At 45.8% G+C, this 18,578-nt stretch overlaps 1 protein-coding gene across 2 annotated transcripts in view; it reads left to right on the forward strand.

Moving 5' to 3' along the window:
- The window catches only part of SORL1 (sortilin related receptor 1), a 161,399-nt gene that overhangs the window by 72,127 nt on the left and 70,694 nt on the right, over positions 1–18,578 (forward strand). For both annotated transcript variants that reach the window (XM_004280687.3, XM_033407341.2), the window contains 6 exons: positions 6,954–7,132; positions 8,618–8,804; positions 12,464–12,592; positions 13,430–13,515; positions 16,815–16,987; positions 18,074–18,205. In XM_004280687.3, coding sequence (XP_004280735.2) covers positions 6,954–7,132; positions 8,618–8,804; positions 12,464–12,592; positions 13,430–13,515; positions 16,815–16,987; positions 18,074–18,205 — 886 coding nt within the window. The remainder of the gene's footprint in view (positions 1–6,953; positions 7,133–8,617; positions 8,805–12,463; positions 12,593–13,429; positions 13,516–16,814; positions 16,988–18,073; positions 18,206–18,578) is intronic.

Genomic DNA, 18,578 nt, shown 5'->3' on the forward strand with positions numbered 1-18,578 from the left:
GGGCTATTCTTTGTTGTAGATTGCAGAGCACGGGCTCTACGTGCACGGGCTTCAATAGTTGTGGCTCACGGGCTTAGTTGCTCTGCGGCATGTGGGATCTTCCCGGACCAGGGCTCGAACCCCTGTCCCCTGCATTGGCAGGTGGATTCTCAACCACTGCGCCACCAGGGAAGTCCCTGGTTGTTCTTTTAAATAATTTATGTCTTTCTCTCCCTGTTTAGCATAGTTAACTAAGAGTTGATGATTACTTGTTTCAGCTTCTGCCTTGATTCTCCACTGAGGCTGTTTTCTTTGTTGTTAATTGAAATTGAGAGTAAGAAGTGGAACGCTTTGTTTTGCTCCTGTTTTCTACATGTCTGAAATGAATAAACAAGAACGTCTTCTGGGAGTCACTTACCCCTTCGTTCAGCATGCTGTCACCGTGAACCTGCTCAGGGGTTGCAGGTCGTTCTTGTGTAGAATCCGTGTTTTTCAGAGAAGGGGCTGTTGTGTTTTTGCACTCTGACCAAAAATGGACCCAAACCCAAGCTTGTCGGCTTGATAGTGAGGGATGAGATCAGTTTCCCTTTCTTCCTAGTGGTTTGCCTGTCAGCATAATGATATTGGTAGTTACTAATAATACCTTGGACTTTCCCCAAAACATCTTTCCTCATAGGAGATTTCAGATTTCATAGGGCTTCCCTCTGGGGAGTCCTGAAAAGCCACTGCAAAGACTACACCCAGCAGAGCAGCTGTCTTTTCTGGACCTGAGTTCTGGAAGCAGCTTCACAGTTCTGGAACGTGGGAGATGGCGGTTAACCTGTCCTTGTGGTTGCGGAACCTCCTCTCCTAGTAACTTACCTGGATGGTTGCAGAGAGAGCCAGCCCCGCCCCCACTTCCTTCTCATCCCCATGTGGTGTCTTTGGCACTGTGAGTTTTAGAGGAACAGGTATTCTTATCAACCTTTAACTGTTGAGAAACTGAGAGATGGGGTTAGAAAAAAAAAGAAAATACAGTGCAGTTCATTTAATTTCCTTTAACAAAAATGCATTAATTAATGCCCCTCTGTGTGCCAGGGGCAGAAAAGTGAGTAAGAGGTCTTATTCCTGATGAACGGCAGCCCTAGTAGAAGACGCTCGCAAAATCAGGTCATTTAAATATAGTAGGTATGTTACTGAACCAAACTCGGGTCCACTTGCCCATCTACTGACACTGGGTTGTGGTGAAGGCAAGTGCAGCATTTATTCTAAGGCATCATCAAGGAGTCCGGGACAGCTAGTGCTCAAAAAGCCCGAACTCCCTGATGGGTTTTATTTAGCAAAGATTTTTTTTTTTTTTTTTTTTTGCGGGCCTCTCACTGTTGTGGCCTCTCCCATTGCGGAGCACAGACTCCGGATGCGCAGGCTCAGCGGCCATGGCTCACGGGCCCAGCTGCTCCGCGGCATGTGGGATCTTCCTGGACCGGGGCACGAACCCATGTCCCCTGCATCGGCAGGTGGACTCTCAACCACTGCACCACCAGGGAAGCCCAGCAAAGCATTTTTAAAGGCCAGGTGAGGGAGGGGCGTCGCAGGGTATGTGATCAGCCCTGCACAGTTCTCTGATTGGTTGATGATGAGGTAACAGGATGGTGCCACAGGGGTTAACATGATCAGTCCTTAGGCTCCAGTAGGCTACGTGCTCATGGTCATCAAGTAGTTAACGTCTTCCATTTGGTGGTGGTTTTAGCATCTGTAAAACAACACAGGAAATGTGTATCGTATACTGATATCTAGGTATGTCAGAGAGGAGCTATAGCAGAGGACCTAGGGGAGGGGTCTGTTCCATAGGGTCCTGCTCCGTTACAGGTATAAGATAGAGGTGAGCACAGGGTGCAGGGCGGCCACAGGAGGGCCAGTAATGCTATCTGGGAGACAGAAGAAGGCTTCTGGGAGGAGAGGAAACTTGAGCTGAGACTTCAAGGGTAAAAAGCAATGTTGGGTTGCCACCCCAATGTTGGATTGCCACCCCAGGTTTAGAAAGAGCTTGAGCAGAGACCAGCATGAATCAGAGTGCAAGGTGCAGCTCTTTAATATTGACAGAATGTACATCTCGGGGTGTGTGTGAGGAATGAGGCTTGCAGTAGCTCTGTGGTCAGGGGCCAGGTCCCCTGAGGACCTTACATGCCGCACCAGAGACATTAGACTTTGCTTTTGAAATGATAGAGTCCCTCTGAGGGTTTAAAAATAGGGGAATGACGTGGCTAGTGTAGAAAGATGGCTCTGGCAAGTTGAGGAGCATGAATTTAAAAGGACCAAGACTGGAGGTGAGAGATGCTGCTTAGGTGGGGACCAAGCATTTTGAGGACTATGTGTTCAGGACCTGCTTTTTGACTAGACGGTGTCAGGGGTGACAGGGCAAGATGATCATATCCCTCATAGAAAAGCAGAGGAAAAGGTATTGGCCTGAAGGGCCATAGGATGAGTGCAGATGTGGACAAGTTGAACTGAAGTGGCTGTGGTATGTCCACGGGGAGATCCCCAGCAGGGATCTGGACATATTACATCCTCTGGTTCTGTCTTCCACTGCCCGTTGCAGGAACTTTCTCTCTGTCATCTGTGATGGATGGTCACCCAAGTCTTTGCTTGAATAATTCTAGTGATGGGGACTTTGCCAAATCAAAAGGAACTTCCATGTCACTTTGGACAATTTGTTGTTCATCTGTTCGTGCACTAAGTATTTATTCATCCGTTCCTTTATGAATGAAAGTTCTCAGGTCAGAGAGAGCCCAAATTCTCCTCCCTCCCGTTGCTATGCAGCGGGCTCAGCTTCCGGGAGATACATCCAACAGATATTTTCTCTTCTGCCTGAAAGCCTTTCAGATGCATGAGGACCTCTCCCTGTCCTCTTCAGAGCATCTCCTCTTCCATGGCAAACAGCCCCCGTTCCTTCCCTCCTGTGCTGTAGGATCCTGAATCTACACCCTCTAGCTTCTCCTTTGGGCCCTCCGCACAATGTCAGAGGTTTAAGATGTGGAACCCAGATCTGTCCCCAGCAGCCTGAAACATGCGTCACATTGGCGTTGAAACCAGCATGATCCTAGACACTCAATTTCTTTTAATAAAAACCCTAAGACAGTTTTTCTTTGCCCTATATCATTACCCTATTCTGAAATCAAGAGTTACCCTGAGAAAAGGAAACGGGATTCATTTATTGTGACTTGTGTGTGAAACAATTAGAGCTCCCAGCTTCAACTTCCTTCATGTCTAAGTGCTCTCCAATCAACTGTTTCATATTCCATTCTTGAAACAACTTTTTCTTCTTAAGGGAAATAAAACTACTTTTTCTCATCTAGTCTTGAGATCTTTATCTGTTCTCGTGGTTCTTTTAGAGATTATTAAAAGGAGCTCTGCAATTATACCTTTAAATCTTTCAGTTCCCTAGAGTGTGCTTTATTTTGCATTCATTTTCCTTTAACTTCCGTCTTTTTTTCTGCTTTGTCCAGTTTGAAGATCATTCTCTTTAATAAAGACAAAACCAAAATAGAAATTGACTAACTACTGCTGCCTCTTTTTCTGTCTTTCCTATTTATACCATTAACCATCAGACGGATGAGCCTATTCCATTTCTAATTCTTTTTTTTAATAATAGTGTTTATTTATTTTTATTTGTTGACAGTTTGCTTTATTTATTTATTTATGGCTGTGTTGGGTCTTCGTTTCTGTGCGAGGACTTTCTCTAGTTGTGGCAAGCGGGGGCCACTCTTCGTCGCGGTGCGCAGGCCTCTCACTATCACTGCCACTCTTACTGTGGAGCACAGGCTCCAGACGCGCAGGCTCAGTAATTGTGGCTCACGGGCCCAGTTGCTCCGCGGCATGTGGGATCTTCCCAGACCAGGGCTCGAACCCGTGTCTCCTGCATTGGCAGGCAGATTCTCAACCACTGCGCCACCAGGGAAGCCCTCCATTTCTAATTCTTTATAGGACTTGCTGGGTAACCAACCCACGTCTCACTGCTCACTAACCTCCCAATTATTTTGGTCATTTGAAGCATAATCCTTGACTTATTTTGAGTTTGCGTTGTTTGGCCACTGTTTCTACAGATTACTAGCTGTAAGAATGACAGCTAGGATTAATTAGCAGATTGCTACTGCTCTTTAAGTTTTTGCCCTTGGTTAATATGACTCTTTTCTCATCTTGAATATGTTTTTTTTTTTAAAGTCTGAGCTCATCAAGGACCTTTCTCTCCAGCCACACATTTGTGTTTTAAATTGAGTGTCTACCAGTGCTTCACTTATTTAGTGTATCTTTGGTTATATTATGTTACTATTTTATTATAGTCCCATCTTCTTGAGAGCTTTGGCCATGAGATTAGGTCTATACTTCTGTTTGAACGTTTTAAATTCTCCGTTCCTAAGGGCTGGGGCCCTACGTCCTCTTTCACGACTATTAGGCGTATAAAGATGGCTTGGTTTGTTTTCTTGCAAGGTTCTTGTCACTTTCACTTCACCAGCACAAGTTCTCCTCTGGAGGTCAGAATTTGGTCCAGAACAGATGTTCCCTTAACTTTTGCAGTTGATAATGTGACTACCATGTCTCCAAAATTTTGAAAAAGCACTGTTTTTAATTTTTTATTTATTTATTTATTTATTTTTTGCGGTACGCGGGCCTCTCACTGTTGTGGCCTCTCCCATTGCGGAGCACAGGCTCCGGACGCGCAGGCTCCGCGGCCATGGCTCACGGGCCCAGCCGATCCACGGCATGTGGGACCTTCCCGGACCGGGGCACGAACCCGTGTCCCCTGCATTAGCAGGCGGACTCTCAACCACTGCGCCACCAGGGAAGCCCAGCACTGTTTTTTAAATGCACAGTTTATTCTTAGGTTCAGGGCTGTACCCGGCCATGCACCTGCTTTTTAGTCTCATTAATATGTTATGGTCAGAGTCTGCTGGGAACTTCTCAAGAAATGGGATGATTCATTTCCTGAGGTTATCTCACGTTCGAGGAGCTGTTAAGTAGAATTACCTAGGCAATGTGCAAATAGGCAGACTTCCGGCATTATCACACGGATAGCTCCCATCATGTCTGGTTAATAGGCTGACTCTGCTGGTTCAGTTTGCTTTAAAGATGGCACTAAGCCATTCGCTCATCACCCTGCTACAAGAAAGAGACTGAATGAGTTACCTTATCCCCGTACCTGCTTCAGAGATAGCTTAAACCAAAAGCATATCAGCCAGAAGAGAATTTCTCCTCTTAGGAAGATCTGTGGAGGAGATTGCTTAGTCCCCATTGCCCTGTAGCCCCACCACTAGGTTTAACCCATAGCTCTTCTTGCAGAAGTACCAATTTTAGTAATCTCAAGACAAGAGGAGGTGTTTGGATTGAATGATGTTGTAAAAAGAGCTACATCAAGTATTAAGATCCTGAGTGAGTAAAACTAATATCTCAAAAACATGGGAAAAGTGAAAGAAAAGTTTTGTATATAATTTGGATTTGAGAGACCCAGTGGCTCTGTGACCCTCATGAACCCCCCTCTTAATTGAGTGGTTTCTCATGGTGAGCATCTCACCAGCTTACTGGGTGATGAAGCAAATACCAGGCACACTTTCCTCTCCTTCTCCTCTTCAATACAAAAGATAATTTGAAATCAATACAGTTACTTCAGTGCTGCTTTTTTTTTTTTGTTCTCAAGGGCTTGCTCTCTCGTTCTGATGTAGTCTGTCTTGGAGACTTTTCTCAGGACACACTTTCCTCCAACTTTTTAATTTTTAAGACTATGGGAAAAGTTGGAAAAATTGTATAAAAATTACTCATGTGACCTTCCCCTACAGCTCCCTTAATCACCAATTGTTAACATTTTGTCCGTTTGCTCTGCTTTTGCCATCTATCCTGTCATCTTTCTATCCATCCATCCATCCAGCCATTCATCTGTGCAGCCACCCTTTTTTTTTGGGGAATCATTTGAAAGAAAGTTGCAGCTCTTGGGCCTCTTTATAGCTAAATACTTAAACATATCTCCAGGAAGTCAGCATATTTTCCTGCACAATCAGAATGCCATTATCACACCCAAGAAAATGATCATGAACTCAGTATTACTTATAGACTATTATATTTTCTCAGTTGTCCTTTACTATTTGTAGCTGCTGTTTTTTTTTCCTAATCCAGGATTCAGTCCACGTTTACATATCGCATTTGGTTATTATACCTCTTTAGTCTCTTTCAATCTATAACAAGCCCTCTGCCTCTTGTTGGTTGGTTGGTTGGTTTTTCATGGCCTTGATGTTTTGAAGCATCCAGACTAGTTGTCATGTAGAAAGTTCCACATTCTGAATTTGTCCAGTCGCATGGAATAGTAGTGCCTAGATGATGTGGTATCCTCAGTGCTTTGTCCAGGAGGTACACGATGTCAGGTTGAACCACTGTGAGTGATGCTAAGTTTGTTGAGGGTTGAACCTCAGATTGTCCGCTGTAAATTACATTTCCCCCTTTGCAGTGAGTGTGAGTTGATATCTTTAGACCATGTGAACACTCTGGTCCTCTTGTCTGACTCGGTTGTTACAGTGGGGGGGTTATAGTACAGTCACTTTTCTCATTCTGTCATTGTTTTCAACATTTATTAGGTAGCACTGTAGTATAATAAAAAAAAATTCCCTCCTCCCTTTCTCTTCCTGTTTGGTATCATTTAGAGACCCATGGCCTCTTTTCATTCAGTGTATTATCTGTTACCATCATTTCTCTTTGTTAAGTTCATATTTTCCCAGACTGGCCAGTTGGAGCCCCATCAAGGTGGCTCCCATGTCCTTCTGGGTCATCGGCATCTGTCTGTGAGCACTTCCCCCCTTTCTGGCACAACCTTAAACTTGCCCGGCTTTAGCCCAGTATCAGCCACTTCTCCAAGGAGCCCTGGTTCCTCTTACAGATGAATGTTATCTGGAAACCAAGCTCTTGCCCCGGAGACTTTAACCGAAAGGATCCTTTTACTTGCATTTGGGCAGGTACAGCACCAACGAAGGGGAGACCTGGAAAACATTCATCTTCTCCGAGAAGCCGGTGTTTGTGTACGGGCTCCTCACGGAGCCCGGCGAGAAGAGCACTGTCTTCACCATCTTTGGCTCCAACAAAGAGAACATCCACAGCTGGCTGATCCTCCAGGTCAATGCCACGGCTGCCTTGGGTAAGCTGCTGCCTCCTCGGCCCTTTGCACAGAAATACCTATTGAAAGCATCAGCTTAGATACCGTGCCCTGGGAAGAGTTTGTGATCCATTGAAGAAGACGGGCACATATGCAGTAAGTGAATGAGAGATTCAGAGGCAGTTGCTCGGGCAGTTGTTAATAGGGCCACATGTTGTCTTTTGTATCCTCATTTCCTGTGCGGTCACGGGCACAGGGCAGGTCTACGTATATGTGTGCTGAACATGTGAATGAATGAATGCTTGGAAAACATACTTCCAAATTAGCAGTTCCAGTTTGGCAGATTCAGTGGGTAACTACTACTAGTGATGCAGGGTCCTCTCAGAGCTGTCTGGGGTCTCATCACCATCTGCTCGCCCAGACCCAGGACCTGTAAATAAGCGAGCAGGGGGAGTGAACTTCTTTATCGTACTTCTTCCTTCCTCACCCCCGTGTAACCCTGCCCTCGGCAACTTCTCTGCTTCGGCTGACATTATTCCAGCTGCCTGGAATGCCCCTTGGGTTCAGTTTCCACTCGTTGAAATCCTTCTCACGGATCAGGATCCAATGCACTTGACTGCTACTCCCAACCAAGAGATCTCTCCCCTCTTCTCTGTGTCCCTAGCGTACGTGTACTCATCACACCTTGAATTACAAATTTGTGTCTGTCCCTCTGGGTGTGTCCTCTCCCATCAACTAGATCATAGGTCTTTAGACACAAGAACCTGCCCTGGGCATAGTTATATTCTACCCACTGGACGGCCTGATAACCTTATTGTCAGTAAGGGTTTAATAAATGCTTGCTGATTGGAATGGTGTTGAGTTGACAGTAGTTCATCAGTTTCAGGCAGCATTTAATCTCACCAAAGACACACATATGAAAAAGACGTCAACTACCAGTATAGACATTGGTGTACTTTGGCATTCCTGTAGAAACCACTCTACTTAAATTTCGAGTGGATGTGGGTAGATGGAATGACGGTCCAGGTTGTCTGACCAGTTCTCAGCCTCCTTTCATGAAGATCCCATACCTTCCGAGCAGTGACAGCGAATTCTCTTGCTCGTGGGCCATACTACCAGATGCGTCCACGCTGCCTCGGGAAGCAGGCAGGGGACAGTACTCCTGAGGGGTACCATCTCTCAGGGATTCAGCCTCTACCTAACTCCCTGGAGATGAACGCCTCTGGGCACCTGTTTCTAAGGAAACTGCAGAATCTGCTGAAATCTTTCCGAAGTGTAGACAGTGAGCACCAAAGAAGCTAGCTTCTTCCCGTCTTTCTCAGATGCACGTCCGTGTTTCAGGGGACACCAAGGGGCTGCCGCCCGGCCTCAGAGCCGGCTGATTAGAGGGGCGGGCTGGCTCCGGGGGCCTGCACACCCGCTGGGCAGTAACGGGAGGTACGGGAAGTGGGTGGCTGGGCTGCGGGGCGGGCAGGACAGGAAACCCTGCGTGGGTCTGCCTGTAATGCTGTATTTCCTCCTCCTTAGGGGTTCCCTGCACAGAGAACGACTACAAGCTGTGGTCCCCGTCTGATGAGCGGGGCAGCGAGTGTCTGCTAGGGCATAAGACTGTTTTCAAACGAAGGATCCCCCACGCCACGTGTTTTAACGGAGAAGACTTTGACCGGCCGGTGGTCCTGTCCAACTGCTCCTGTACCCGACAGGACTATGAATGGTGGGTTCTACATCCATGCCAGGGACTGAGTTCTATTCTGGTCACTCACCGGTGTGGGAAACAGACTAGGACATGGTCCCTTCCCCTGAAGAAAGGGAGGGAATCATAGGAAACAAATATTTATTAAGCATCTCTCATGAGCCCGGAACCGTGCTAGGCACTGTTTATGCAGGTTATTCCATTTAGTTGTTACAGCCGTGTGATGTGGTGGAGGTGTGACAACCAGGCAAGTTGCAGTGGTTTATGCAGGAATAGGTCACTCTGGGATTTGTTTCTACGAGGGCAGCCCAAGAAAGGAACATGCTGAAGGCTCGATTGTAGATAACTCCTTTTTTGTTAGGAGCCCTATTCTAGAGGGAATTTGTTTCTTTATCTGAAACGAGGGGGGGTTAGTGTTTTTTATATATATATATATACATATATATTTGTATATTCATGGGTCCTTGAGTAAAATATCCAAGGCACTGCTTGACATTGTGGAAGAAATGACGTGCACACAAATCATTGTAACAGGAGACGGGAAGATGCAGGTACCTTGGAGGAGGAATGGGTGCTTTTACTGGGATTATTGATAGGAAAGAGGAGACTGGGATTTGCTGCTGGGGAATCAGGAAATCTCTGGAGGCAACACTGTTTGAGATGGGCTTTAAGGAAGAAGCATCTGGATACGTGACTGGAGCGTTCTGGGAAGACACAGCGGCAGCGTGAAGGTGTGGAAACAGGAAAGTGTAGTTGGTGGTTTAGTTTGGATGTCTTGTTGGGTGTATGATTGGGGGTCAGTGAGTGGAGATGAGGCTGAAAAGAGAGGGACTACGGTGGGGTGGAGGCTTGGGCGTGGACCGTATTCTTTAAGCAGGAGGATGTCTTTGGAGGCTTTTGAGGAGAGTTGATGACCAGAACAGAGCTTAGCTTTAGGAAGATGATGCTAGCAGTAGAGACATAGGGTCTCAGAGCCCGTAGACGATCCCCCAAGTCTGTGATCCAGCATGAAATCATTCCAGGTTTGCAGGGCTCTCGGTAGAGCGCGGGTACTGATCATAAGCACGTAACTCATTTTTCAGTGGTTGCCGAAGCATAAAGAAACCAAAGGTTGCTTTGGGAAGCCACACTTATCTTGACTAAAGCCGGAAACCTTGGATGTGTTCTAGTCCAGAGGTGGGAACAGGGCCACAGAGTAAACGTTTTAGACTTCGCAGGCCATGTGGTCTCCGTTGCAGCTACTCAGCTCTGCCTGTGTATTGAGATTGCCGCCTAGATGAATGGGCGTGGCCGTGACCCGATAAAGCTTTATCTACAAAACAGCCAACCAGATTCAGGCAGTTCTGGTCCTAGACCAGTGCTTCGGAAACTTGAAGGTGCATGTCAATCATCCTGGATCTCATTAAAATGCAAGTCCTGACTTGGTTGTCCTGGGGCCCTGCCGTCGCCCAGGCTCCAGGTGACCCCGAGGCTGCTTCTCTGCAGAGCTCCCCTCAGAGCAGCAGGGCTTTAGACAGCTAAAGACGAGCATCCTCTCTGAAAGCCGTGTGGTCCTAAGATAACAGCGTAGACGCTTTCATGGCAGAAGCACAGAGCTGTTCAATGTTCCCAGTGATGTCCGCTCAGTGCCCCTCTGCTGCCTTCTGCCCTCCCTCAGAGAACTCTAAATGGTAATGCCAATCGGAGGGATTTTGCTGGTCTGAGGTATCCCTGCCGACTGGATTGAGACTTTGGGGACCCTGATCATGGAAAAGATTACAAGCCCTCTCTCCTCCCTCTTTTATCTCCATTAAATACTTGAAAATAAGACAAAATGAAGAATATGTGAGAAAATCTGACAAATGTTGATTTTTTTTTTTTTGATGACCACTATTGTCATCTAAAATCATCATTGTTTTTCTCTAAAATCCCCCCAAAACAGCAAATAGCAACAACCAAAAGCAAAAGCCAGGTGCCTGGCCCCCGTGGCCACACCCACTCAGCTAAAAGCCACTGGAGGCTGAGACCAGGAAACGGCCTGCCCTGTCCCTCTTGGGCTTTGGGCTTTGGGCCAGATGGGATTGTGGGGTGATGACCATGCAAACGGTGAAGGGTGTGTTTCAGGGCATCCTGTAGTTCCCCTGTTTGCTGTAGCTTCTAGAAAGGAACCAGCCTGACTGCATGGCTCTTGGAAAGGTTTGGTGGCACTGACCTGTGGCAGTGGGGAGGGCAGGGTCTGGACCTGGACATGAAGAGAGGAAGTGAGAATCGGCGAGCTCCCAGTGTCTGTCCATTGGTCCTGCTCCTGAGGGACAGCTGTACTTACTTCCAACAGTCCTTTCGGGCCTCCCTGGGAAGCACAGTTACTAGCCTGTATGTTCCCTGATTTCAGGAGTAGTTTCTTTTACATCTTTATATTCCCCCAGGTTGCCAATAAGAGTGGTTTTCAAACTCTTGACTGCAACTCCTAGTAAGCAATGTATTTTATAGTGTGATCCTGTACCTACACATATTTGTGTATGTAGACACGTACACACATCTATGTAAACAGAAGTTTTATGAGGTAAGATTTACTTTCAAGTGCCATGAATTTTGCAGTTTCTTTGTGAGTGGGGGAGGAAGCAGGTCTGGAACCCTCCAATATGCTTTCACAGCCCACTAGGTCATGACCCATAGTTTGAAAAAACTGCCCAAGCAGAGTACTTTGCCATTGGAGTAATTAATGCTCTGCTTAGTCCCCCAAAAGGTTTAAAGCAGCCATTCCGTAGAAATTTACCGGATTTAATGAATGGAACGTGTTTGGTACAGTAATAAAACTGCTCCCTTCTGAAAAATGCTCTACAGGGTGCTAAATGTGGACTGTCATGTAATATGTACACGAACCACTTTGCCCTGTACCTGTTAATACTTTTCCTGCAGTAGGTGTTATACTTGATAGAGTAAATGAAGGCTTTTGGGTAAAGCACATCGACATGGAAAGTCCCGTTGGATTACGAGTTTATGGTTTGGGCCAGACCTTGGCAAGTACAGCTACCTCGTTTTAGAGCCGTCCACTCACGCAGACAAGGGCAGGGCCAAGACTAGACCTGGGACCCCTGCTTCCTACCCCAGGGCTCTGCCTGGCTAGCTGGCCAGTGTGGAAGAGATGTGGTCCCCAAATTGCAGAAGGTCTGTGGACTCAAGGTCTGGGTCCCGAAGTGCACTAGGAGGCCCCCACGGTGATTTTAGGGAGAAGGTGGACATGCTCTTAAATAACATTGAATCCTTAGTTTAGAAAAAAGACGGTTCCTTTAAATTTCTCTTTTAATCCTTCCAGTCATGTCAAGGAGAAAGTCTCGCTGGGTGCTAGTAATTCTTCACATTTGCCAATTGCTTTTAACAAAGAGAGGGCAGGCCCAGAGTCTCTGGACAGGGAACTGGGTCCAGCTAAAAAAAAGTCAGTATTATTTTGTCTTTGGCATCATGATCTGTCTCGTTTCTGTCTATTTATGGCATATGATAATGGTTTTCCAATTACGGCTCTGTTATAAAGTTTCTTTTGAAAATGCATTAGTGTAAAATAGTGAGTATTCGTTAAAGGGACATGTTGAGTAACTTACAATACAGGTGGTGGGCAGTAGGGTGGACGTCGCAAGGGAGGGTCCCAAAATACCTGAAGTGTGTCAACCAGCGGCCTTACCGAGCCCCAATTGCCTTTTCAGTGACTTTGGCTTCAAGATGAGTGAAGATTTGTTATTAGAGGTTTGTGTTCCGGATCCTGAGTTTTCTGGGAAGTCGCACTCCCCTCCCGTGCCTTGTCCTGTGGGTTCTGCTTACAGGAGAACCAGAGGGTACGTCTCACAGAGGTTGCCATGTCTGGGACACGGCGGGTCTGCACTTGGTATGGAGAGCGCAGAGGACCACCTGGGTTCCTTTCATACTCTAAATGCCAGAATTCCAAGGTAGCAGGTTTCAGGTAGCTTGGGGAATATTTAAAACGGTGATGTTTGCAAACTCGTCTCCCCACCCTAGCTCCCCGTGGAAAAAAATGCAAGTCTGTAAGCGTCTCTGCAACTCCAGTTGCTTCTTAAGTCATAAACTTCAGCCAGTGCACATCTTCAGAGCATTGTGTTGAAGAGATACAGTTGACGCTTGAACAATACACATTTGAAATGCATATAAGGTCCACTTACATGTGGAGTTTCTTCAGTAAATATAATACCTGTATTTTCACTGTACTTTTAAGTTAAGGTGGGGGAAAGTTTGTGTTCGATGAGAGATCACAGTACGTAGAATCAAAAGAACTAGGGTTCTAATCCTGATTCTACTCAGACTATTTGAGTTCCTGCCTTTGGGTGAGTCATTTATGAATTCCTTTGATTTTGAGGTGGAGGTAACAGTACTACGTGGATTTTTACCTGTAGTGGTGGGGGGTTGGTCAGTGCCCCTAACCCTGGAGCTGTTCAAGGGTCAACGGTATATGTGAAACTCTTGCCTGGGACAGTGCTCCAAATTGTCTGTGCTGCCTCATTTATTTACAGGCAGAAGCAATTCAGAATGATTCAATTCCTTCTTCTTGCTGTATAGGAAGATGAATAGATAAGCTGTATTGTCCATGGATGGGTAAATGTTCCTTTATGACTATTCTTTGATGTTTCTGACCTCTTATTCTTGGGTGGGGGTGACAGCTATCGGAAGATTTCTGGGGACACCTGCAGTGGAGGAGATGTTGAAGTACGCCTGGAAGGAGAGCTGGTGCCGTGTCCTTTGGCAGGTGAGACGTGGTTTCTTCCCTTTGTCTTGTCGAGACATTGTTTAAGCATTCCCGTGATCTCACCTGGCTCTTCAAACTTCCTGGAGAGAAAGGATGGGTATCTCAGAGCTCCCATTTCCCCCTAAGCATGGTATCCAAACAACATTTATTTATAACCTTATGTTTTTATAGGAATGGAAGACATTTTCGGAGGGAAATCCCTTTTGTTCGTTGAAAAATATTTATTTGGCATCTGTTGTATTCTAGGCGTGGGGGGCCGAGGGCACCCTTAGGCCTTCTGTGTGTTCCGTGATCCGTTTGTTTGTCATAGAAAGAGACTCATGGCTTTCTGGGAAATAGCTAAGTGATCTATCTTAATTTTTATAACAATAATTATGACTAATATTTTAATGGAATTTTACACATTTTAATGTACTTTTCCATGCGTTATCAGTTTAGTCCTTAGAACTACCCAGTGAAGCAGATATTATTATTAGCTCCATTTTTTTTTTTTTTTTTTTTTTAATATGAGGAAGTGTGTTCAGAGGAGAGAGTTAAACAGTTTATTTGAGGTCACACGTCTGGTGAGTGACAGAGCTAGAATTCAGACTCTAAGCCTCATGCTCTTGCTTGGCCATCACTCAAGTGGCACGTGAGCGTCATTCCCATTCTTTGAGGTGATCACGTGCATGCTCATTGGGGGAAACTTTTGCAGCACGTGCACATGCTGTAAAGGTATAATGTGTTCCAAACATTTCAAGTTGATTTGGTGGTGATAGCAGATGTGGAGGTATTTGTAATATAGACGTGAAATTATGATACCTTAACAAAGAGCTAATCTCTTAGCATCTTTCCTTTCTTTGCTCCGTTTCTAGTCTTTTTCATGTAGGGCTTCTCTTCCCTCTGAGCCCTCCCTCCTGCTCACGCCTCTCGGGGAAGGTGCGTGACTGGAGCTGGCTCCACTGGTGGTGGTGGCGTCTGATGGAACAGACATCAGCGCCAAAGGAAGCCTGAGCGAACAGCCTCGCCCTCCGCGGGCAGGGAAGAGCAGCCCTCTCCTTCGCTCACTGCTCGCCAGTTTGCCCTGGTGTTTTTCATGCTAAGCTCATTAGTCCCTTAATTTAATCTTCCATCATTACTGAGTAATTAACATCCCTCACTGTGGAGACTTCAAAAGAACATGGCTTCCGCAGATTCCCACAAATGAGCAGATAATATTCAAACAGTCCCCTCACGAGAGCTGTTATTGATGAGGGCTTGGGTGAGCAGGGTTTGAGTGATCGCTCTTAAGGGGCTGGAGTAGGTACTTTGGTAATAAATATTTCTGAAGGTAATTCAGCGAGGGGCAAAACAGTTTGTTTAAAACTGTCTAAACTGGTAGGAAAGCTATTTTCTCTTCTGATAGGAGAAGATAGAATAGGGAAGGAAGTGGAAAAATCTCATTTGTAGTGTAGGCCACCTCCTAAATGTGTTTTTTTTTTTTTTGTAAAGCATGGAATAGAAGGCAGGGATGTACCAAGAAAGGAAAAGATGGTTTTATAGGACTAATGTGGAACCGTCATATGTTTGCAAAGATGAGGTAATCTGGTCGTCTGGAAGGATTTTTAAAAGTGAAGTAATTTTTCTTCCTTTGAGATTAGGATAATAACGCACATCTCTAGGCTGGGCTCATGTATGGCTGGGATTTACTGAGAATTCTAGTTCTTTTCTAAGTTAAGAATTGCACACAAAATGCTGTCTGTTCCTCTACACCCAATCCTAAGGCAGGTGTTTCAGGACTCAGACTCTACTCAAAAGGCACTAGTTGGTTAGAAGGAAAAAAAAAAAAAACGCAAAGCAACAGAATGAGGTTTCTAGATGGTAGAGAGATGTGGGGTGAAGGGCTTGCTGCTGTGAATGTGTCTCCGCATCTCCACGTGGCAGCTGCCACGAGACTCCTTGATTCCAATGTCATTTACAAGCTCGGCACTTTTCATCTTGACTATTCCGTCCCCTGGGAATTACAGTGGGAAGGTTTTCTTGCAAACCAAAGGGAGGGGTTTGTTATCGTGTGGTGGTGCCTTAGATACTTTTGAAGTGAAGTAATACTGAAGGAAAAGAAGGCAAATTTACCTTTGGTAAAGAATAGTAGGTAGACTTACATTTTGGGGGTGCATTATCTATATTGAAGCCTTTATAAAGCAGAGGTGGCTAGGACATGTTAACTCGTTGAATGAATGGGATGAGAGAGAGCAAACAACCACAGTCACCGTGCAGGCATGCAGCAGAGGGATCCAAATTTGCAACTTGGTCCCAGATGTAACATATTGTCACAACGGATGCCTCAGGTATTGATGCAGGTGTGTTGCTCATCTCCATTCCCTTGGAAGAATCTGGATGTTTTCCAGGCTGTTCCCTAAGTGGAAGAGACAGAGCACCAGCTCTTCACGTTCCTAGTTGTCTGACGTTAAGTCAGTCTCGTAAGCACCCTGGGCTTCTATTTCTATGTCTTGAAAAATGGCACCATCGGTGTTACACCATTGGGTGTTAAAACATAGACTCTGGATCCAGACCATCCGAGTTCAAGTCTTGGTTCTGCCCCTTACTAGTTGTGTGACCTTGAGTGGGTTACTTAACCTCTTTGCTCTCAGTTTTCTCACTTGTAAAATCAAGTTAATAGTAGTTCTTCCTTTATACAGTTGTTACTGGCATCAGACAATGCCTGGTACATAGTATGTATGTTGTGTAAGTATTTAAGTAGAAATAGAATCTTTGTGATGATTGTGTTGTAAAACGTTTTGTAGGTGGCCAAGGATGTATTATTGCTTTGAAAATATAGTAGGGTGATATAATTGCTCTGTGTCATTGTGAACAATATTGAATGGGTGAGTAAATAGATTAGGAAACTTAGCTGTAAGTCTTCAGCGACTTGGGGTCTTTAGTCAACGAGATTACGATGCCACGTGATGCAGTCCTGTGACAAGGAGGAACGTGCTGATTGGTGTAATTATTTTGTCAAGTGTGACCAAAACTTTTGGGCCGAGCTCTGAAGAATAGCTATTGGAGCATGACTACCGGAGGGAATCTAGATTTTTTAAAAGTGTAGCAAGTAGACACTTTGCAGAGGAAACAGAGATTCACGGGAGTTTAAGAAACTTGCCCAAGGCGGAAATGTGATTCCCTTACCCACCTTCTGAGTCTGGATTCCTGCGTTCTCACTTGACCCACGTCATGTGCAGTGGCTCTGAGGTTTATGGGTGAGAAAAAAGAGGGTCAGACGTGCGAGGACCCGTTCAGCATCCCCAGGTCCAACCCCCTGTCGTCTTTGTGTGTCTGTGCAGAGGAGAACGAGTTCATCCTGTACGCCATGCGCAAGTCCATCCACCGCTACGACTTGACCTCCGGAGCCACCGAGCAGTTGCCTCTCACCGGGCTGCGGGCAGCGGTGGCCCTGGACTTCGACTATGACCGCAACTGCTTGTATTGGTCCGACCTGGCCTTGGACATCATCCAGGTGCGTCCACTCTGGGTCTGCTCGCGGGGGCTGTGCCTCGTGACTGCCCAGTCCTGGTAAGCTTCTTGCAGAGTGGCCCAAGGAGATGGGTATTGGAGGTTTTTAAGTTGTAACTCCTCTCAGGGCCAACGGAGGACACTTTTCAGTTTTCTGTTTTAGTATGTTCTTTCCCTACCTACCTCTGTCCTTGTAGGAAGGACAGAGGGAGCCGCCAGTCTGTGGTATTGCTTATAAGTGAGGTCTCCCTTTACCTGCTGGAGAGATTTTAGGATTCGGTGTGTAGCACTATTAGTCCCTCCCTATCGTACGCACTGCCTCGTTAGCATCCTTCCTTCCAAGCCGTGATATAGTAACACTTGACTTCTCCATAGTTCACGTAATTATCCATTTCAGCTATTCTGAGCACGGTCAAGAACCAGGAAGTAAGCTGTGAAGGTCGCCATGCGGGCCAGATAGATGGCCATACACTCAGACCCATGCATTTTAAAGGAGAGCTATTTGATATTTATTCATTGCTTATTTAATCCTTTTAGAAAAGCAATTCCAGCAAGTTTTATCTGGACTTCCAACCCAACAGAAATTTTACAGGGCCCGGGTATCCGAAGGGTTTGGTGGGGGGGTGGCAGTGACTACTGCCCGTTACTGTCCCAGCGATAGCACCTGATGGCTAGGCGCCTCCCGAGGGAGGAAAGACTTTTTATAAAAAGCAGACACAGGATTTAAAAAATAACAGCAGTCTGGTTTCGTTTATTTTAAAAGCAGACAGACTTATGCATTTTGGTCATCTCCACCTCATTATTGTGATACAGCACAGCTCAGTGACCGGTGTTCATGATGATAATGCAAGGTGATATAAAAGATTCAGTTCTGTTTAGTTATTCTGCTTCAAACAGGAAGCCATAATCCATTTTAGAAATGCTTTTATCAAAAACCAGCTTCATGCATCTGGAACACTTACGAATATAAAACATCTCCGCCCTCCCCCTTCAAGCCAATTGAATAAGTGGGTTCCCATCGAAGGGGCTGATTTGGCTGGAGGTCATTTGAACATTTCACACCGTTTCTTCTTTCTTTCTTTCTCATCAGCGCCTCTGTTTGAACGGGAGTGCAGGGCAAGAGGTGATCGTCAGTTCTGGCCTGGAGACAGTGGAAGCCTTGGCTTTTGAACCCCTCAGCCAGTTACTTTACTGGGTGGATTCTGGCTTCAAAAAGATTGAGGTATGTCCTTAATTAGGCAAGCAGGGGAGCCCCTGGGCTGGGAGCCAGATTTGACATAGAAGCAGGAGCCAGTGTGTCTCATTCCTCTGGAGATTCCCTGAGAAATGCAGAGAACGGAGGTCCCGTGTGCGAACAGGGGCCCTGAATCTGTTAAACAGAGATTTCATTAAGATACCTGAATACTTACATTTGGGCTAGCAGAAGCATAGAGTAGTAACGGCAATGATGATAATGATACCGTCGCGTTCTTACAATGCCGTCACAGCCACACTCGAGTATTATGCTGTCAATTAGCATAATGAAGATAATATCGTGATTATTATCATAATATCATTGTTATTAATGATGAGATACCCTGTTGGAACCACTTTGC

This window comes from Orcinus orca, chromosome 8, assembly GCF_937001465.1.
Source record: "Orcinus orca chromosome 8, mOrcOrc1.1, whole genome shotgun sequence".
Taxonomy (NCBI): domain Eukaryota; kingdom Metazoa; phylum Chordata; class Mammalia; order Artiodactyla; family Delphinidae; genus Orcinus; species Orcinus orca.